Source organism: Hermetia illucens, chromosome 5, assembly GCF_905115235.1.
Source record: "Hermetia illucens chromosome 5, iHerIll2.2.curated.20191125, whole genome shotgun sequence".
Classification (NCBI taxonomy): domain Eukaryota; kingdom Metazoa; phylum Arthropoda; class Insecta; order Diptera; family Stratiomyidae; genus Hermetia; species Hermetia illucens.
This window is the reverse complement of record NC_051853.1, coordinates 70,740,735-70,764,182: the sequence shown is the minus strand read 5'-3', so window position 1 is coordinate 70,764,182 and position 23,448 is coordinate 70,740,735. Positions and strand designations below refer to the sequence as shown.

General features: G+C 37.1%; 1 protein-coding gene across 1 annotated transcript; it reads left to right on the top strand.

The window, feature by feature from the left end:
* The first annotated feature begins 461 nt into the window (after positions 1 to 461).
* LOC119657994 lies at positions 462 to 21,739 on the top strand. The gene is made up of 4 exons (XM_038065212.1): positions 462 to 620; positions 20,947 to 21,299; positions 21,365 to 21,451; positions 21,524 to 21,739. The coding sequence occupies exons 1-4, from the start codon at positions 604 to 606 to the stop codon at positions 21,658 to 21,660; spliced, it is 594 nt and encodes a 197-aa protein (XP_037921140.1). The 5' UTR covers positions 462 to 603; the 3' UTR covers positions 21,661 to 21,739.
* Positions 21,740 to 23,448: the final 1,709 nt, after the last annotated feature.

The window sequence follows — 23,448 nt, the reverse complement described above, 5'->3', positions numbered from 1 at the left end:
AGGAAAACTAATATGAGAATTGCAAATGAATGTTATAGATGGGCAGATGTGGAGCTAATATGCAATAGATGGCGCCAGATTTATACGAGTAAAGAATCCGGGTCATTGGGCCTATTTCCTGCGGTGATACCGAAGCTGGGATCTGTTTCCTCCAGAAGAGTTTGTGCTTAGCATTGGGCCAGCATGCATTATTAGGGCCTCCACAGCTCTTTGGCTCCGGGCTGCATGACCCTAGTACCTGTTTATGTATGTTAAACATGCAATAACCGTATGGAAGCAATTATAACCTGCATGTATGATACGAGTGTAGTTTGCCTACAGATTTTTGCATCCACATAGGTTTGCCCACACCAGGTAGTGGTAGTAATAGTAAGGTGGCGTCGAAGCGATTTTAACGTATAGTTTTATAGTGTCGACTGGGTCCCCCTCTCAATAAATTGAAATTCCGATCCGATCCGTAGTCAGCACTTTTTTAAGATCAGTATACAAGTTTGGGAATTGTAAAAATTTTTGTTAGTCGAGTAGCGATCGTTTGAAAGTGAACGTGTGCCTCCTTTTCATATTTCTCGTCTCCCGCGGAGTTAGCAAACAAATTCAGTGATCATGAAATTCAATAGCATGTGAGTCTCATTTTTTCTTCTACTTAATCTATTAAAAATCTAGAAAAATTGGACACATTGGGAATTCTAAATTTATCAAGAAAAGGTTTTCCAAGTAAAGTTCGGTGCAGTTTGTAAGAGAACTAGAAAAGTGGTTTGGTGATGGAAAGGCGACTTCGATGGTAGCTTGCAGACACTATACTCGTATCTATTACAGAATTTGCATAATAATTGGTTTCGAATGCACTGGAACGGATCCAATAGCTATTACTAGTGAATTTCAATGCACAAGTGAATTTTTTGGGGAGCAGTTATCGTCATTTCGCGTATTTATTTCTTTTTTTTTGGATTGAGAAAAATTTCTCTTGCATGATGGAGATTTTGATTAGATTTTTTGTAGTTATCTTTAGCGATGGTATTTTGCTATACAAGAAAGGTGAAAGGTTTTGCAATGATGAGTTGGATTGGTTAAGTCTTCCGCGTGATTAAAACCTGTGCCGTGGCTGATGGAGTTGTGATATTAGGTGCGCCACGGCAAGGCAACCAACATCTTCGCCCAACCACTCCACGGCCCAGCTGAGGAGTCAATCGCAGCCTAGTCGTGCTCAATTTCGAATATAATATGCAAGCGCACCTTTGGGAAAGTCGGATATTTCGTAACCGTCGCTTGATGTGTGTATCTCTATCGCATATATGTATAGACAAAGTTCATCTGCATTTCATTATGACATCGCATCGGGGCAATTAATTGTGTATTCCACCGATGGCATTTTCAGTCTTCGAAATGGTATTTAAATAAATCCATTTAAATGGTTTTTTTTTCGCCGTACGGGCTGCGAATTTTTAGTGCAGATGAATGGTTTCTGGCGAAGACTTGGTTGAAGAGTGCATACCAGATGAATGTGCCTTGAGACGTAAGTCTCGTACTTGAAGTCTAATTGAAATTCACTTGCTTCTGCGTCGGTAACTGTTGGTTGATAATGGACCAGTAACATTATGCACATATAAATAACCAAATGATTTACGTTAACGGATGTTCATAGCAATTACGTTTAATAGCATGAATATGGTCTCCGATAGTTTAGCAGGAGCTTATTTAAATTCTATAAATACGTACCCCTAAACTTGGCAAATATTGAAAGCGAAAGATAAAATATATTACGTGAAGGGTTACAATTGCATCATATATTTTCCAGACCTACGAAAGAATACAGCTAGGTTAATCTAAAGCCGTAAGAAATCAAATAAAATTGAACCTGAAGCGGTTGTAAAAAGAAAAAAATCAACCATCCTCAACTATGATTTGTATTTCCGTCAATTTTCTGGAAAGCCCCTATCTGCATTGGTTGAAATTGGTCGACTTCAAAACTACACATTAGAGGAGTAGCTTGTATAATTTCCAAAAACAAGTTTGTTCACATTTTTAATTAAAATAGCTCAGTCGTTCAAGAATATCACGCGTGGAGCATGATAAGCCATTAAAGATTGAATATTCTATTCAATTGAATATTAGTTCCTTGAATTTTTGTTCAGCCAAACTTTGTTTTCGTCGATCCTCCATCGATCAAATAAGCTTAATTTTAAATATTCAATGAAATCAGAATGGAGATCCAATAAGTCATTCGACTGTACTTTCTTTTTATATTTTGTGTTCTCGTAATCCGGGGTCAAGGTTTTTTCATGTAGGCAGACTGAACCGATCTAAAGAATTATTTAAAAGGTGGTAGTTTTCTCAGCAACGGGGTACTCTTTAGACTGATAGTCCCTGCGACTCTGGTAGTTTTTTCTTTCAAACGAAATCTCCGTAATTTATGTTAAGTCAATTTCCCCATAAGAAATATTATGTTTATAGTTACAAAATATTTTAAATTTTTCAAACTAAATAATTTTATGCACTTAATTATATGTAATCAATTTGATTGAAAGTTTATGTGAATGGAATTTTTCCCAATTTTCTGTTTGCATATTCTACTGGTATCCACACAATATCTCTATACCTCCCATTTTGCGTTAAAAAATCAAATTTTCAATATGTTTAATATGTGAACATATTCACATTGTGTATCTGCAGGTATGCGGTTTAATTTATTTTATTATACATATTATTGCCCACAAAAAAAGAAATATCTTGGCTGACTGTCTCTTTGGCTTCAAAGTGAAAAGTAGCTGACATTGAGTAAACTGCATACTCCACACTCCGATTTATACTCGACGGAATGGCAGGTTATTTACTTATGGAGCAAAGTTGCTTGGCTACTTTGGCTAGAAGTAAATTTAGATACTCCGGTCTATTTATTATGATTACTGCAATCATCAGTAGACGACTTCCTATTAGTTTTTCTATTGAAATTCTGAGCAAAGAATTTCCTCCTTTTGTTTGTTAAGTTCATAAAATGTTTTTTGATTGTTGCTAGAATGGTTATAGGTCAAGTGAATAAATTATTGATGAGAAAACCATGAACAGTTGACGTGTACTTTTGAAAGTATAATTAAGTGGTATTTTTGTGGTATCACACAATAGGAACAGGATTTCGTAGATTGCGTTGGATTGAACAGTCGCAGTGAATTTTTTATTTAACCGGATTTTAAAAATAAAATGTACATTCGGTGTCCTCTTGAAGCCTGCTTCCAAGAAAACTTAGTCCCGAATTCCCGGACGATTGCTCGCTTTGTACTGGTTTTGAATCATCAGCTAAAATAAGAAGCGTCGTGCGATTTACATTATCTTGTTAATTGCAGCTTTAGGTAAATTCCCCATCATATTGACTGCGTCTATTGTCAACTATCGAAATCCATATTCCTCGCCCGATAAACCGTCATCCTTTTCCACGGTTAAGAGTATATATCTGTTGAATCATTCCTGAAATCATAGAAATAAATATTCATCATGGGAATATGAGGGCAGGGTGAAGAATTTCTGGTCTGATAATGAAAAACATTTTTTTGGGTTACTTTCTTTTTATTTTGCAACTTGATCTCCATGAAGACTTTACATTTTTCATGATGGGATATTCAGTAATACCATTTTTATAGTGCGAAACATCCTTAAAAAACGCATTTACATTTCCTTGTTGTCTTCAAATTATTTACTCCGAGCCATTTTTTGGGACAAGGAAACAAATAATAGTTGCTGGGGATCAGTTTGAATTTCAGCTCGTTGTCATGGAAAAGCCACAGTTTTTTTTTCGTCAGATACGGTTGTTTTCTAGTTTCATCTACAATTATAAATCTTGGAAAAATTCTCCGTGGTTTCTTTGTAAAGAGATAGGTTTATAGAATACCAGTACAACATCAGACCTTCTAGCGCCTTAATCGACTTGAGCTTGGCTATGTATCTATCGATCCATCGTTTGTCTGAATTAACTTGAAGGATAAAATCACGGTTAACTATAAGACTTTATTCCAAAGAGGTGTTAAATATTGTCAGGAAAACAAGTTGAATCTGTAGTGCTAGTGAGAGCCTCCTTTTATATTCACAGCGTGAGCTGTTATTTAATGAATTAGCTCAGAGTTTACATATAAATATTGCCTTTGCTTCCTCGATAGAGTGCTTTGGATTTGAATATAGTAGAGTATAGTATCGAAAACTTCCTTTGAAACTCTAAGGTGGCTCCAATCTGATTGTCTATTATCCAGTAATGATGTTTTTTGTTATTACTACGTGAAGATTTATTTACGTTTGGAGACTCACAAGAAAAAATGGTTCTTTGGAATTTTCTGGGCACAAGAAAATGCGTGAATCGAATATACAAAACACTGTCATACTTGTTTGAGAATAGTGTGATTTTGAGCCTGTCATCTACTTAATTTTATGTCTCTGTCCTGCAACTGAAACCGTCAACCAATAAAAACAATAACTATTTAACGCTAGTCAATATCATTCTTGAACCACCATACTCGTTGATCAAGCTGGTTGCTCGTTTTTAACTAGCGAAACCAACAGCAGCAGACCGAATATTCACTCTAATGGTTCAAAACAACATTTCGTACTATCCAATAAATTTTCAGTCAATGACTTGGTTTCGTTGTTAAATTTTCTAAATAAAATGACAGAAGGGTTTTCGTGAATTCAAGGGAGCTAATTCCATCGAAAATGGAAGAAATGGCCATTGGCGCCATGCTACTTTGAGAAAGAAGCACTTGTCGATGCGGAGCCTATAAAAAAAACCTGTGACGTATTTGCGTACCGGCATTAGATTGGAAAAAAAATGTAGCTCCACACCGAGGTCAATAGCTATTCCTTAAGATTTGCAATACACTTATACAAGGGAATTCACCCCAAATAACCGTCTGGAAGGGAGTTTAATAAGTCGACTTCTACAGGACTGCCTCAGTTCTCGTCAAACCGTCGAGTATCAATTCAATCCCGTGCTACTTAGCATTGGTCATCCCTATCCGATTTGTGAATTATACTAAAATATTTCCGTTTTTAACTATTTGAGAAGCGGTCACACATTTATCTTTTCACAGAGCAATGGGGTAACCCACCCAGCCTTTATATAAAACTTTCCTAGATTGTTTTAGTAAAGTTTTCATGGATATTGAAGTGGGAGCTAAAGCACAGGGATCGGCAGGAAAGTCGCCTAAGTGTGGTTGATACCGTATGGCTTACATACATAGGATGACGAGCTTGTATTTCCTGCAATTTGTTTGCAATTTTCTCCGATTCTCCTCAAGCAGACAATGTGAGTCCAAACTTGTGTTTCGCGCCCTATCAATTATCAGCCTCTTCTCTTATTCTTTTAGTCTATCATCCTTTTGACATAATTTTTGGCTGTTTTTTATTCATTCAAAATTGGAACTTGTAAGCTTCTTATTTTATCTGAGTGCAGACTTGTTAGCACTGATGAAGGGAATAAGTGGTTCCGAAAATATCGTTATTTGCAAGAATAAATATTTACACCAACGAAAACGAAACAACAAGTCTTTTATTATTTCAAATTCTTAGTTTAATGCCTGCTTTCTATTTTTACATAATGATTGCTGTACGCTCCCTATTGCGACATATTGTGCTAACTATGTCTTCGGTTCCGACCAGCGTGCTTTAGTTGGTGATACGCATCCATTGTTTCAGTAAAAACAAATCAGGAAAAAGTCTAAATTAGGTGCATCGTTATGCTCTGATAGGAGTTAGGTAGTGTATATCCAAAAAGGGCACCAGGCTGGTCCATTTTATTCAAGTTCCTGATATCTTGCTTCAGGGTTTCCGGTATTATTTTAGCTATTATTATTACACCGGTTGAGAGCGCAAAACTAGTCTTGCAATTATTGCCCTCAAGCTTTTTTATCTCACCAACAAAATCCTAAAACTTACAAGAAATGTCGATTAATTCAGTGAGGATATTATCAAGTCCGGGAGAAATGCATATTGCCTACTTCTAAAAATCATAAAATAATAAATTTTAAGCGACTATTAAATCTATTCGAAGTGAATCAGTCCTTAGGACATATGTTTATGTAAAAGCACAGGATATAAGTGCCACATTTAAGTCAGTGTTAGACCTTCGGTGAACTACAAACTGATGAAGGGGGTAAGTTGCTCCCGAAATATATACATATATACTATAAAATAAAATTGTAGTTTGGAGTAAGCTATCAATTTGAGACTTAACTACAAATAGAAGACAGTATCTAACCTCTCAAAGTATCGATGGTTTTCTAAGTTGACAATTTCGTTACCATCTTGAGAAAATATTTGGTTAAAATTCAAATATTTGCTTCAAATTAATTGTTCTCGGTTATGAAACAGGTCAAAATTGTGGATTGTAGTTTCGTTTAAATCCTCAAAAAGCTGCTACTGTACTTTTAAGGTAGCTCCAAACAAAAATCCATTGGAACAAGTCCGGGCTGCAATATGACTTGCAAATGTCCATCTCCCTTAGATATAATTCTTTGGCCAAATATTTCACGAAACTCCTTGCTCAAGGATGTATTGTAATGAATAAATTGGAAAGAATTTTTTTCCTATCTTCTTGTCTTTTAAGCTATTTATTGAAATCTAACAATGCAAGTGAAAATGCCAACACAATCTGATTGCAAGGCCATTCTCTACCTTTTTCAAACTGCTGTGGGGCGACTTTCCAATATCGGGCGGAGGCAACTCTTCTCACCTATGCCCAAAACGGTTACAGGTGGTGTTTGTTCCGATTGTATTGATTCATAAACGCAACATGAGTACAAATCATACTGAGCCACAACACAATTAGATTCTGGCCTTAGCAGGACTAAGCCTAGACAAAGATTTTGTTTGATGGTGTAAGTTGGTCCTGATGTTGCGTCTGAAAAGTTGTCTCTGCCCTGCGGCGAAACCGTCAGCTGTCTTTGATTTTCAAAAAAGTGGGTACGTGCCGAAAACAAGTGCATCGAAATGTGAGAATTAGTTACTCCTGAAAATTAAAGCAGTCTGTCAGCCATGTATCTTTCATTGATTGCTTTTCGGTGCGTTTCTTCTGAAAACTTCCTTTCCTTTTGTCTTCATTTTCAGCAATTGTTAATTTCCATTGATTAAAAGGTAAGTGGTGATGTGTTTTCACAAAATGGGAGGGAGAGGGGCGTGAAAATTACCGCTAACTGATGACTAGAAAAACTGTTTTCTTTAACAAAAATTGGAAGCAAAAATTGGGCCATGTTGCAATTCAATCGTAAGAAACTTTCAGATTTTAAAAATCTTACGAATTTTCCAGTTCAAATATCTCAAAAAATTTAAAAATAAACAGCATATTCTAGTGAAGCATTGAAGTCTTATGCCTGAAATCAACTCCTTTAAACTTTCACCTACTTTCTGGACTTCCTTCCTTCCTAGTTTTCAGCTACTTGGCAGATCAAATCGGTTTAGGTCAGCTTGCCTTCAGTTTTTTTCGCTTCAACGACCGCATCCTAAAGATAAATAGTCTCAAAAGCTATCGGTTGGCCGCTCCAGTTGAGTCCCATTGTTTACGTGGAGTTTCTCTAAGCTGTTCTGCTGTTTACTTTTAATGTACTGCTGGAAATTCTGTGCTCGTACGTTTAAATTTTCGCTATGCATATCAGGGTACATCCCCTAATCGTAAACAATTTCAGGTTAGAATATGCCAGAGTGAAATTGCCTTTAAATGGTCTTGGTTCGGGTTGGGATCTTTATTATCAATAAATTAACTTTCAATCACCTTCCTTTACTGAGCAATCCAGATCCAACAACATCTTCTTTACATATGTCATTGATCTTGTTATTATGATCATAAAGTTAACGTTCGTCACTATTTGACTACACTTAAAGTTTAGGGTACTTCCCTGATGATATATTCCAATGCCAGATTGAGTAATCGATCTTCCTACTTGTAATAAAATATACGAGTATTGTGCAAATTATGTTAATACAAAGAATGAATATTTAATTCGTCAATTTGAATGTTTGTCGAATTCCTTTACCCTTCTATTATTATACTTCATGTCTTTTGCTTTTGTGTATTTATTGCCTCTGGTATATGTACAATATAAAATTACTATACAAATGCAGTTGGGGAATCTTACAAGTCGTCGATAGTGACTGTTTGGCATTTTCAGTGCAAATTTGACCATCGCAACAAGTACGGTATTTATGCAGTCAAGTATCACTAATGGCTACCAAGGAGAATGTTTAATGTCGATAGCGACACTATCGACTTTCGCAGATCTTTCGCCGATTGTAACTATTCTTATACAATTGTAAAGATATCGACAATATGTACTATAAGATCGTTTGAGGCCCACTATGTGCAATGAGTCTACCAACAGCATGATTAAATGATTGATAATAACCAAAGATAAATTTTATTATATAAACAATTTGATTCAATAAAGAAACATAGAAACATTATAGACGTACATATGTACAATACATTATTGATACACTCATCTTTTTAATAATTTTGATGCGGCGGTATAACATTATGTACATAGTAAAGGTTTAAATTTCAGCTAGATACTAGTTAGACTTTAGTTATTTACTGCAAAGGAGACGGTGGCAATCCTTGGCATCCGGCAGACACATTTCATAAACTTCTTTGAAATTTCGAGCAAAAACCTTATACAGTTACCCTAGATACATCTGGAATTGGTTAGAAACGACAAACAAACGACAATGTTTTTATTTTCGATCTTTTCAGAATTCTTTTTCAGGCCTTACCGGTAAAATTGATTAAAGAATCTAGTGCTTGAATATTACCACAGCTAGATTCTAACACTTTTCCAACGTATCTCCCGGAAGCTCAGTAGGGGTTCATGGGGATAAAATGAGAACTCGACAAAACTACTCGTACTAATGCGAAAGTTATTAGCATGAGTTTGTTGCACTCCTGAACTGCTAGCTCTGAAATTAACGAGTTAGACTATGTGACGCCCGATATTTTGACCTTTCTTCAAAATTTTTTGGGAAGAAGAAATTTTCTAAAAAATGTTCGCATCAAATGGACTCATGCTTCGTACCTGTTTAAGAAAGATTGTTCTCATGGAGGCTGCCTGGGGCTCAATTATCCCAGTAGCGGCATTCTAAGGCCATAGACGTGTGTAATATGATGTGGTGATACTTCCTTCATTCTGACTTTCAGAACCGGTTAGATATCTTATTTCCAGTCTCAATGGACAGACAAAATGTTGAATGAATGAAATGAAACCATACTTTGCGAATCCTCATAAAAAACTGCTTCTAAGGTAGTAAGCACTGCTCGTGTACTTTGAGTTTTATATTAAAGGCCCAACTTGGTAACTTCGTTTCGATTGAGTTTGTCTTCCTTCTTTCACTCATATTTGTCTTTTTCCCTAGATCTCTATTTCGCCACCGTCAAAGAATAAAGTCGACTTCAGTATTCTTATATGGATGCCACTCATCTCTTGGTGGGGTATAGCGCTTCAACCACATCTACGCACCATCGTCCCCGGTTACTTGAAATGCGCTTCAGCTCCCTCCACGACTTCCCCAGACACTCGTACTCCTCCTTCACTGTTCTGCGCCAAGTGCCCTTGGGGCGACCCACTCGTCGGTCATCTTGGGAGAGTGAATTCCGTAGCTCGCAATGCAATTGTCACCCCTCCTAGAAGTGGGACCTATCCACTCAGTATCCTAATTGTATATTTTTAGTGGAAGGTATCCTGTTCATTCGGATGTTTAGTATAAGTCATAAATAGCCCCCATTTGGCCTTTCTAAAATTTGGTGTCAAATTAAACCTTATTGATATCTTAATGATGGCCACTGTGAATGAACTTAGCTCTTCTCAAAGATGCTCGCTGAAGTGGAACCCAGCAACGCTTTGCAGAATTGAACCCATCTCTTCTTGGTATCGTCCGGATTACCTGTGTTTCTTTGTTTGTTTGCTTGTATGCTTGTCCTACTGTACTACTATTGTGTGTGCCGTACATATGTATGTGATTATTTTTCGTACAGTTGTCAATACAACACTAAAGAAAGTGTCGCGATTATTATACCAATATCTGCTTCGTTCTCTTTTTCACAATTTATTTGCAAATCGTTGCAGTTTGTTTTATGTATTATTTATATGCCTCATTCTTCTTATTTATAGGTTCGGTACGTTTCTTATCAAACCGGTTATTTCGACGTCTACTGGCAAACTCCAAGGTTTTGTCCGCTATTGTCTTTGCCCCATTCTTCATTTGTGCCCACAATTGTTCCCCTAATATATCTGCCTTGGCCAGGGGTTTTCTAACGGTTTGCTGCACGATGTCTGATGTCCAACATGCTGGTGGAGACCTTTTCGTCAATTAGCATCCGATGAGGCTCATTTCCGTTTGTGAATGCCTTGACATAGTGTTTCCTGTTCACTCCTTGGTGGAGTAAGGACATCCATACAGTCAGTTTCACTATTATCACACTTAACGCTATGCAAGTGATAAGCTCACAGCAGCGGGACTAATACAAGACAAACACAGATACCCATGACGACTGAGATTCGAACCCAGAGCAACGAGATTGAGAGACTGACGCTCTGCCCCCTCAACTATCGCGCCGCGATGCTTCCTACCGGCTATTGATACTATTTGTCTCGTGGATACTCTTCTCTGTGCTTCTTCTCGCTTCCAGCTTTCGCATAAAATTCTCAAATAGCAATTTTATGTTTATCGAGAATAGTGCTCTAGGGTACTAAAAAATACGTCCTTGGTCCTTTCATCCTTCCTTCCATACAGCACGTCCTGTGCGATCTGTTAACGAAGTTGTATCTGCTCTATTGCTAGGAACTTTATTACGAGATATTCCTAATTGGGAAATTTTTAGCTTAAATAAAATATACGGGTCTGACACTAATGTTCACTCCATTTTTAAGTCCTCTCACTATTATTTAACGACTCCTTACTTGAACATAACCCGTTTCTTTACTTTATTCACAAACATTTGTTCAGCTTCACGGATTGTTTCCGCTCGTGAATCTCTAAACTTTAATTAAAATCTGGTGAAGCGACGTTGTTCATTTTTGTTTACCTTTCCCGTAAAATAGGATTCCGATGACACTTATGTAAACGTGCTCAATTATCAATGGCGATGTGGCAGTGAGTGTTATGGTCATAAATAATAGAATATGGTTACTAGGTATGTTTAAAAATTAAAAAGGTTACTGTTCCAGCCCTGCAGCCCCCCCCCCATTTCTTCCTGCGTTTTTTTGCCTGGTTAATAAAAATGACGGTTGAGCATTTCTTTAACATATGTATGTGATGTTTTACCTTTCTCATTTTATCTGTAATCAACGTTGATTCCAAAATAAATTAAATAATTTTTTAACTACTACTACACGAAAATTCAAGTCTATTTTTGGAGATTAATTGTGAAGGAACTACCAAAGATATTTGAGATTTTTCTTTTGATACATGTAAGCATCTTTAAAAATTGATAATAATCACGCTCGCGACCTTGGGACGTCCTTGACCTCATCACTGGAGAAATGCCATACGCGACTTTGTGGCAAGACTTTGGTCATCTGAATTATAACAAATCAAAAAATTTATACTGGTTTTAGTTAGTGTTTTTGGCCTATTAAGGGCAGTTAAAATACAACAAAAAAATTTGAAATCGCCTTCGGAGAAATTTAGCGACATGTCTATTGATGGTGATTGGAGAAACTTACAATTTAATCTCTAATAAAAAAAATCTTCTTTCTCACCGGTTCAACTATTGAATGTTAAATGCTTTTGGTAAAGAATTTATACCTGAAGTTCAGGTGCCGCTCAGGAGCTTAAAAAGACCCGAAGTGGCTACGTTTCATATACCTACGAAGAAAAGTGTGTTTCACAAAAATCCTTCATATGGCGTATCATCAGGATTCGAAATATTTGAAGTTGTTGAGCCAGTGTTTGAAGTCCTCTTCGTTGTCAAAAGTATTGCATTTCATTTAATTCAATAAGAAGTGGACAAGACGGAAATTCCTTGGCGCAAGAAGTAGAGAATATGGTGGATGGCGATGAACCTTATATTGACGACTTGTGGGAACATGGTCCCTAGTGTTGTCGTGAAGCAGTGTGTTTTGACCTTGTCAGTTTGATCTCTTCAAATGAACTAATGAATTTATACGGTAGAACTTCTTGTTGACAGTACTGTTTCTTTCGATCACCCCGCACTACACTATACCCTTTCAGTGTCTCCAAACGCAAGTCTTCGCAAGGCTTCGATACCATTTTCGATAATATTCTATTCGATCCTTCGACTGGATAGCATTCTACTCCATGTCTCCCATTGGCGTGTAGGTATCATTTCTCATTCATCGGAACGATTCCGTACAAAAAATATGTCTACGTGGCAGTTGGTGGCGGACAAGATTTTAAGAGTCAATTTGAAGATGTCTTTCATTATTTTCTACGTTGATTTCTTGAAGCAACCATGTTCCCAATTCTCTTATATGACCGCAGCCCTTTCACAATTTATTTGGCGATAATCCTCCTCCAAAGGTACTTCGGGTTGATCATCGCCGAATTTTGAAGGTCGTCCGGCACCAGGCGTGTCATCAAGGTCAAAGTCGCCATTTTTTACTTTTCCGAATTAATTTCTTACTGTTGATTCGCCTTCCATAAACATCGGAAATGTCCGGGGCAGCTGCAGCAGCTTTTTGACCTTAATGAAAGACGGAAAACAGCAAATGTCGAAAATACTGATTTTCGCCCCCCCCCCCCTAAATACTCTATTTCCTAGTTTGAAAAATGATGAACTTACAAAAAAAATAACAATTACTGCAATTTTGTAGAGTTATTTCGAATGACTAAGTATATTTTGCCAAAAAAGAACAACTTGTTTTAAAATAAAAGAAATCCTAAAACGCCAGGAATATATTGACCAACATAATACTTCTTATTGCAGTTTTTCATGGAAGTAAATCCATTTTCCCTTCCTACTCGGTCTTTTTCTTACTATTTTCAATAAAGCCTTATAGCTTTCTCTTATTGCATTCCTTTACACCTGCTCCTCGTGATCAGTTTCTAAAAAATTGTTGATGATCCGAAAAGAGAGCGAAATATTTTTTTTTTGAAAATGATGACCAATAGAGCTGAAACACTTATCCGATGATTTATTTCACTTTTCAGAATTTTTTTTTAAATCCATCTTCTATGATGCCTGATGGCGTAACTATCGTTTTCTCCTTAACTTCAATAACACTTGAAAATGCTTTCCTTTCACGTATCTTTTCATGGACGTCTCCTCTGATGATTTTTCAATCTTTGCGGATGCTTTCTTGATTTTTTCGATATTTTTATCGATTCGGGTCGCCGAAGGACGTTAAGAGCAAGATTTGTTATTAATTGACATTTCATATTTTTTTAAATGGAATATAAAAAGTCATTCAAACATTAGAGTTTTCCCAACAGCATGGGGTTTTGTTGGTCGTTTGTAACATTTCTATTCACTACTCCTTCTCGCAAAGCATTACTCAAAATAATTCACAAATTTACCCAAGTTGCATAGGATCAATGATCAATGTAGTAATCAGATATTTTCTATAGTTATTTTGGAAACTTTCTTTAAGTTCTTTTTGATAGCCCAATGGCGAGCACTATGTATTATAAGTAACATAACTGCTAAATTTATTGTGAATAGCACTTATTTTAACACAATTATAATCGGTTTAGATTATGATTAGGAAGGAAATTGAGCCTCCTTAAGGTATGGAAAAGTGATAGTATATTTTCATAGGGCACCTGATGATATCACATGAAGCATTTCCATCACCTTTTCCAATGCCTTCCTCATTTATACTGCCCTTTATATCTAATCCCTGTGTGCATTTTTCCTATTCAGAATTCCTATTCCTCCGCATTCTATTTTGCAGAAGCTGTAAGTGATGTTGATTGTGGAAACATCTATCCTTGAATTCATCTGCAAAAGTTCGGGCACAACTACATATCTATAATTAAGATAATGTGATTATTACAAATGTTGTTTCTGCTATTCGGCAAGAGGTAGTTGAGGTAGATAAAGCCAGTATGTGGAAGGTCATTTGGTGGCATTTACACAATTTTAAATATAGACAAAATTGCAATACTTTACAGTAAAGCTACAAAAAAATGTTTGCCCTAGATAAACAATTTATGCTCAGCATCATATTCTTAGCACAGAATTTTGTGAATGGAAGAACATCCACTGAAGAACAGAAAACTAGATTCTTTATCCAGGCCAACACGGGAGAACCAAAAAACTAGGGAGGGTCTACTACTCAGAGTTAATGATTGAAAAGGATACTATTGTAATTGCAGGTTAAATTGCGTTTAGTGCCACGTTTCCAGTTTCCAGAAAAATCTTTTGCAAGCGAATACCACTAGACAAATCCGGCCTGTCAACTTGAAGGTGGATGCTGCGAATACCTACCTCACATAATTCATACGACGAAGTATTTCTTGTATAATAAACAAGTTTGCTCAGACGACTGCAGACTATCTCATGGACATGCTATTCATCATTCCATCTAACTTTCGCATTGTCTGTAAAACTTAAGGAAGTTCAATGCATTTGTCCTTTGAAGTTTTCTCTTCTCTTTTGTTGATAGTTTCCATTTTTTTGTTCACACTGAACTCAACTACTAAGTGATATTGAACTACCACGGCTATCATCTCAATTTACCCTGATTATGGAAATGTATAGTCGACTTTTCCGCGTCAGACACAAGAAAAATATCTCATGGAAAATATGCAGACTACCTCGAGTTTTCTCCATGGGAGAATATCTGTCCATGTTTTCTTTTGAGGCGAGTATTATACAATATATCTGCCAAGTCTGACGGTTATGGCTGAATATTTGTATGTAGTTCATGCATATTTTTTCGTGGTCAGATGTCTTATGCATAGATAATGACAATGATAATAAAATGCGATCTAGATAAGATTTCACGTAATCCAAGCCCAAAAACTATTGGCGTCATGCCGAACGTCTTTATGACTGACATTTCTTTGAATTATAGAATATGTGACCTTGGCTTATATAAGGTAATTAAATGCAAATAAAAAACTGAACCGTAAATTAGTCGTGTATTGGGTTTTCGCTTTCAACAGAGATCATAGAAAAGTCGTTAGACCAGTTTTCGGCCGGAGTGGAATGTGTGCTAGCTGAGTGTGAACATAAAAAAGAATCATTAATTCAAAGAAAAAACTCATCACCTAATTTTCAGCCCAAAATCAATGTGGATTGAATTTATCCAAGAAGGTTTCAAGTTAATAAGTTTGAGTCAGTGAAGCACTCTCGGTTTCTAGCGAAACTAGAGGCGGAATTGTCTCCAAGAAAAGGCTCTTTGTTGTCATAGCCTCTCCATTCCCGGCTGCTTTGAAACTAATGTTAAATATGTGCATAATTTGAAATGGCAAAAAGCTATCTGTTTCCAAACAGGTTTTATTTTTCTGTCCTTCATAGTTAACTTTCACTTGAATCCGAGCCGGTCCCGGTAGTATATTGGATTCACATTTGAGATGCTCAGCATGCGATAATGATTGAAAGCTCGTTTTCGTGCAGCCCAGCGCTATCTTTCAGATGGAATCAACTCTTAATGCCTGTGGTGTATGAATGCATAAATATCACGGATTGGGGTCATTGGAACACGAGGGTGGAGAAAATTCCTCGAATCTTGCAATTTGTTGTTTGCTCATTACGCTATGATACGACGTGAGTGTCACGATGAATATTTATGGCATTTGAGTCACGCTCTACCCAAGGAGGATTCTCACATCCTCACCCGCACTCATCTCCATAAAATTTAGAAGAAATGTTACCAAAAACGATATATGTAAATCGTTGGGTATTGGTACATTCACTTATGCAACCGAAAAATGCATGGTTCCGTTTCGCAGATGAAAGATACAACTCGTAAAAATGTTAATTCGACGACACCTCAACGACAATAGTTACACACAATTATCTTTCCCTATACGCTCAGAGCGTGTACGTAATGTAGGATTTTATAAGTAATATATAATGTCGAAGTTCGCGCACAGGTTGCATAACAAGACTCCAAGACAAAAATCTTTCTGGTTTTTTGCCACTTTACGGCTTCTTCAAAAGTCACATTAAAACGATATACAAAGCAACTATGATGCCGGCACATTTATTGGTTGGGATTTCTACAAGTTTCTTAATTTTTCGTTGGAGCCGCCGGGTAATATGCACCATGACCTTTCCAGCGTTTCTTCTGCGGTAAACAGCGCATAATACGTGTTTGACTAGAATGTGCTCAATTCACACAATACTATATCTGGAAATCGTTCGAAGAAATGGAGACTTGTTCAGAAGCAAAAAGCGCATGACTTATTGCTAATGGGGAGCAAGAAACAATAAAGCAGTCTAAATGAAGAATGGATGCAGAGGGAGTGTGGAAGAAACCTCAGACCGCAAAAAAGAACTGATCATTCATTTTCATAAGTTTTTAATGAATTCCTGAGGTAGTGGCAGTTGCAGTACGACTTCTTTGCATAAAATAAATTTGTGGGACACGTTTTTCCCCAAAGTCAATCCTAATAATAAACAAATATTTCTTGGAAGAAACTATCAATTCACTGCGTAGTTTTATCTAATTTATTACCAAACTTTTTGCTTTATACTCAAAATTTAAATAAATTTCTTAGAATGACTTTGAAGTGATGTCAGGTGCTTGTGGTATTTAATCACTGTTGCCTAATGACTATCATTAAGTATTCTGTTTATTCTTAATGAAGGGAAAACAATGTAATTGGACGCTATCCATCCAATATTCACGTAATGTTGTGCTTCAAAAGACTTTGGCAATGTATTGCCTACATATATGTATTATGGTCCTCCGTCATTCCTTGGAATTTCTCTGATTGTACACCATCGATTTTTTCCTGAAAGGATTTTCAGATATCCTCCAGTGGTTCGTTCCTAATGAGTGATATGCCATTAAAGTTATCGTAGTCTTATCATGCTGGATATTTCTGCTCGATTTTTATATCCTTCAACTTTGTTACGATGAGAGTACGGCATTGCATCACCTTGGCAATAATTTCAGCTGACTATGCAGAGAAATCCGCTGAAGAGCCCTGCATCAAGCCCGAACTTATAAAAGGATGGTGAACAAAATTCTCCTAAGTTCGTTTAAGCATTAGACTATTTGCAAGCGAGGGAAGCCAACTTTCGGGCCCCACGTGGGGCATATTTGCTGCGTACATAAAGACTTGTCATTGTATCCTCTTGGTTATCGGCTTTAAGGGGAGGATTAACCGCTTTAGGGAAAAAATAGTTTTATAAGGACCATATAACTAGAAGTGGATTGCATTTTGATTTAACTTAGTTAATGACTAATTACGACGTCTCAAATTGGGGAAGACTTTTCAACCCCACCCCGGACTGGGAAGGAATGGGAGGGATATGCAAGAGAAAGGCTCCCTATCTAACCCCTTTTAATTATGTTATCCCCAAGCGAGGTTTTTTTTCACCCCTGGGGGTAGGGGAGGGGGCAGCGAAAGGAGCAGGGGTCACTTTGTTAGTTTTATGCACTTTGCCACATCTTAGTAATGCCCTTAGACTTTTCCAATTGTTGCGATTTGCAAAGTGAGCAGCAACAAATATTGGGCCAAATCACAATAATAACAAAGCTTTTTAAAATTAGGATTTGTGCTAATTAAGAAGACTATACATAGGAGATGAAACTCGAAGATAAAAGCTAGACAAATAATGAACCATCCGATTTGAGATCTTGTCAAGGTCACAATATGTTCTGCACATCTCTACCTTTTGTGTGTCGTGTTTGCATAGCAACTCTGTGCATGCGAAAAATGCTCATAATTTTATCTATTGTAAATAACATATATAATCAGCCTTTAGTTAAATTGAGCCTTCAAACTAAGTTTTGGAACATTGTAATTAAGTAATAATTTTGTTGCCTCAGCTTCATCTGGGATATTCGAAAATGTCTGTTTTTTAGAAAACCTGGTTTAATCTTTAGTTACTTTGCCATCATCAAATTGTCTCTCTCCTATCGATTTTTGAAGTTTTTTGTAAAACAAAATCTTATTAAAATAGGGTTACTGTCTGGCACATACAAAGAAAATCACGAAGCTACCACTACACGGTTCCTAGGCTCGGAAATACCCTCCATATCGATATCTGCTATATCGATATATGTACTATATTGCTATAATAAATATAGTATATTACTACAATTTTTAGTAATTCACTGCAAACTTCCCTTTTAAGTTCCTCCTACAATGCTATAACATAGGCTACAATATAAAACATGACCCTAACAAGTTTGGTAGAAATCTCACTATTATTAACAAAGTTATAATAGATCAAACTTGTCGCTTCTGTGCAAATTTACTGCAATCTAAGACTGTGTTAAGTTAGTAACACGCTTAATTAAACAGATGGATATAATCAGGGTCGTAGAGAAAAAATCCGGGCCCGAGGTGAAAACAGACTGGACTGGACGTAATATATGTTTATACATTACGAGTTAAGTACAAATGGGGCAAATTTCCACTCAATTATTTTTATGTAAGAAATACATAATACCCTGTACACCTGAAACATTTGGTTTGTACTTCTCCAAGAACATTGAACGGACTGTGTGGCCATCTTCCCTTTTTGAATGACTAGCATCTTCATAATCCCGCCTCAGAGTTTTCCTACTTAAAGTGAAAGTCAACTTTATTTTTAACTTTTTTGCCTTCTTTCCATGTTTATTTTCTATCGACTTCTTTGCTAGTATTGCTGTCTTCTCTGGAGTGGTTTTCTTACCTTCAAAGTCACTTATGGAGCAGTTTTCTAATAAGGTGACCTAAGCTTGATTCTGGAAGTTTTGTCATTGCCACCAGATTATTTATCTAGATTTCGTTGGCGTTGACAAGTTTCGTTCATTTAGCGCTCTCTTCACAAGTTTTTCGGTATTCACTTGGGGGGAAAAGTGGTTTTCTGGAAAAGTTTACTTAGTAAAGAGCAAAACCTACATTTTTTAAACACAGCGGTAATGTTAGCTGAGTACTTAGAAGTTAAAATTCTCTTTAACTGATATTCCGCCTTCACAATGCAATGAAAGCAGTGAGACGGAAAGAGCACCATAGTAACTCTATGCTTCTTGCATAAATCAGATGTTTTGGACAACATGTGGTTGTTCAAAAATAAAAACTGAGATTTTCCTTTGAAGGGTTAATGGTTTGTAAAAATTATGGCTTCTGTTTGAACCCCCGATTTGTTTCCCATTCCAATATTCTCCACTGGACCATCTCGAATGAAATTCTTTCTTTGAGAGATAAGCTTGAAGGACAAGGACTAGTTATAATTAGTTCGCCACTTTCAGTTGATGCGACAGATCGGACCAGTTTGATTCTTTCACCCAAACTCTTCAGTTTTTTAACAAATTCAGAGACAGTAGAATATTTGATGTGAAATTGCTTTGACGCTTTCCTTATAAAACAGTCTCGTTTTCCATCACCAATTTTACTGTTCATAGCATAAAATCTTTAGGGGGACAGACTACTCTGGCGGCCTCATGAATAAGCCTATTTTAGTTTTTTTTTGCAGTGGGACAATGAAATAAATTAAATTTCTGATCTTTAATTGAACATATTCCAAACTGTATAAATTATTTTTTTGAATGTAATGCGAAAGAAACTGACGACTACACAACTTCACCTACAATTGTATTATACGGTGAATACCACCAAATTTCATTTGAATCGATGAGACGTCTTGGAAGCAAGTACACGTGGCAGGCAGACAATCTCCTTCTTTTTCTTCAGCCTTTGCCCGGTTCACAAGCGGGGTTGGCTCATCGTGATCGGTTTCGCCATTTGGCTCTATCGCATGCCTGATTTGGGTGCAATCTTGAGGCTTTTAAATCCCCATCCAGCGTATCAAGCTACCGTTGTTTCGACCTGCCTTTTGGTCGTTTACCATCGACTTCGATGTTCAGACCAATCTTGGCAAGTGAATAATCGTTAGCACGTATTGCGTGACTATACCATTGAAGACGCCTCTCTCGCACTTTTTCCACGATCGGTGCAACCCCATAACGATCGTGGATATCCTCATTTCGGATGTGATCAAAACGTGCCATGTCACTAGTCCAATGCAACATCTTCGTCTCCATTACCGCAAGACGCCGTTCATTGTCTTCTATAGTCGGCCAACACTCAGAACCATAGAAGGCGACGGCAGACAGACAATAAACTGATTTTAATAAGGTTGGTGGATTCCTCGAATTTATATGTGGTTACATTCCACTTGCTTTGGGCATTTCAATATAGGGTGCTATTTTAAAATCTGCTAAATATTCGATCAGTGTCTTCTTAAAAATGGTCGTTTGTGGTGATTTATTTCATTAGTTTCCTACAATGTCAGTTATAAATTGATTAAACACAGTCGAGCCCACCGCCCGATTTTCGCAAAAAGACAATGCACCTTTTCAGTGGAAGTACCTCCATTGGCTTCACAAAATTGTTTGGTTTTCGGCAGTAGAAAAAATTACTTTATTTGGCTGTGTGCATCTTTACCCTCGCGGGTTCGAAAAGAACGTTGACAGGCGATGGGGGCTTCACGGCCCCTTTCCATTCGACGCCGGTAGTTTGTCGATACTACGCTTCGAAATAAGGCCTCTTCCGAATTTTACTATAGCTACTGGTCTTTTTGAACGGATAAATCGGGCTGAATTTCGGCAACGGCAATTGTGTTTTTAGCGATAGAGATAAAAAAATAAAATAATGAAAGACCTTTTCTTTCGTAATGTGATATATATTCAGCAAATATGGGTATTTCGGGAATAAATAAACGAAAACTCTATTAAGCTTTATAGTTTCGCCAAACTATAAAATTTTAAAATTAATGCTGCATGAGTTGATATTTTTCAAATATTTAATATGATTATGTACTTTTACAATATAGTAATCATATTTCCTTTTCAGTTTCCTTCTAGCAATTGTCTTATTTTCGGCATTAGTCCTAGTTTCCTGCCAAGATGATGCAGCCAAAGCTAGAAGCAATCCATTGTTGCGTCGTGCCGGTGCTCGAGCTGGTCCAAAAACCAGCACAACAACAGCAGCTCCAGCTGAAGAGGCAGAAGCCGGTGAAGAGGATTACGACCAGGCCGAAGGACAAGAAGAAGGAGAACAAGAAGCTGAAGAACCTGTTTCCACCACATCATCGACAGAACCACCAAAGAAAATTGGACCAATCATCCGTCCATTCCGTAGCAACGATGATTTGCTCAATGCCTTGAGACGTCGTCAAATGAATGCTAAGCCAGGAGTTTATAAACGTGAGTTTATATGAAAGATTTGAAACCCGACTTACTTTACAACAAACATATCTTCTACTTTCTAGCACTCCGCCCAACATCAGGAGATGATGAAGAAAACAAAGAACCTGCACCAGCTCCAGCCGCAAAATCGTCCTCTGCGAAAGACTCAGGTAAAACGATTTCACACCGCCGTCATAAAAACTAGGGTTTTCAACAATTGAACAACTCAAAATTTACTATAGGCTCACGACGACGATTTGGTAGGGGTAGCCCAAAATCAGCTGCGGCTGGTGAGGAAGAAATTATTGCCGCCGAAGGTGATGCTGCTGCTGCTCCAAAAACACCATCACGCTTTAATTTAAGATCAGCAAGAAGTTAGATATTAAGAGTTTACCCGTTCCGTTGTTTGCTATGCTAGTAAATTTTGTAAATAAAAAAGAAGAAAATCACAAAAATAAGCGAAATGTGTAAAACATCTTGTTACAATTTAAGAGATACAAATGATACTAAAATAATTTTTAAATATGTGAGAGGTTTTATTTTGTTAGAACTTCAGGTGTTGCATTTACATAGAATTTTCGAAATTTAAGGGGAATCATCTTCGATTTCATCACTTGGAAAATAGCAAATTTGACGAAATTTGAATTATTTATAATGACAAAAGTGTTCAGAACAGCTCAACAACACGAAATGATCAATGTGCTAAATAACAACCTTGCAAACCTGGATCCAATGAAATTAGTATCTCAATACTCACTATGGAAGGCTACTACGAATTGAAAGGTTCGAAAGTGACGCAATTCCCTGTTCAATTGTAAAATGAAGATTGGGCAAGAAGTATCGAAGACAAAGCCTCTATCTTTTCCCAATACCTGCAAGGTATCTTCCAGTACAACTCTGCAAAAACCGCCTTCCATCCGCTAAAATTGCACAAGAAGTAGCAGATAAAATTTTTAAATTTAAAGCCTAGCAGGTCGTCAATGTTATCAGAGGATATGCTAACCCCAAGAATATACCTGGAGAAAAAAAACCACTACGATAATGATTAAAGAATTTCCTGGAGTTGCTATATTGGATATAAAGTAATTTTTGGAAAATATCCATTACTACAATGATTCCCAAACCTGGGTCCTCCTATCTGCCAATAAGCTTCCTACCACCTTTTCCCACTTGAATAATTTAACTGTGACGATGCTCCTTGAGCGCAAGATAAAGGTTGACATCAATGACTCAAATATATAAAATAAGCATCATGGACTGTTATCATGATGCCTTTCTGCTCAACAATCCAGGGTCAAGTGCAATGAATATGTTATTGTTTGGACCACTACTGCCTGACCTGGAGTTTCTCAAATAGTCATGCTCAGACTTGGTGTTCACATATGGGTATGTGTTTGAGGTGGGAGAAAGACATAGCCTAACGAAATATCCCAGATACATATCTGGGATATTTGGGGGGATTTCCTTTAATAGATAACATGCTACCCGATGAAACTGAGCACATCAGTACCAAAAATCTGATGTCTGATGCGTCCATAGGCATAGCAAATGCTCCATTTCCTCATTGCAGGATAGACACATATCATTTTGTACAGTTCCTATTCTGAACTAGCTAGACATAGCTAGTGAATAATGGCCAGTGAGAATGCTCACAATACTTCTGCAAATTTTCCTGCTTCTTGACAGGATAAACTTTGCTGTATGTTTGTTAGGGTCTGACAGGAACAGTTTGATGTGTCTAGCAGCATTGTTCCCATATTTTTAAAACAACTATAGCCAATGTTACTGACACTCCAATTGCTGGTCTCGGTCTCGACATGGGGGAAATTGGATCCTCTTTTGCTAAAACATCCAAGATTTCATTTCCCCTGCACACCACAGTGCCCAAGTTCGCAGAGAACTTTCATCGTATTGAGTCTAGTTTATTAGAGTTTCATCGGTTTCTACATTCCTGAACAATTTTTGAGGTCAATCACCTAGGCTGCCGCCTTTAGGATCGCATATATTTCAGTCTGAAATATCATTGCATATTGTCCCAAGGGAAAAGCGCAATTCTCGTTTCTACTCGAGACGTAGACTCCTGTTCCGTTAACTGGCTGTGAGAGCTCGTTTCGTATTTAGCTCTCTCCTAGATATTTCACTTCTTCGTAGAGTTGAATGGTTGCAC

Excerpts from the sequence above, each read along its gene's own strand:
- LOC119657994 (XM_038065212.1), top strand. Across the intron at positions 21,300-21,364 it reads TAAGCCAGGAGTTTATAAAC|CACTCCGCCCAACATCAGGA; the intron begins GTGAGTTTATAT and ends TCTACTTTCTAG. Across the intron at positions 21,452-21,523 it reads GTCCTCTGCGAAAGACTCAG|GCTCACGACGACGATTTGGT; the intron begins GTAAAACGATTT and ends AATTTACTATAG.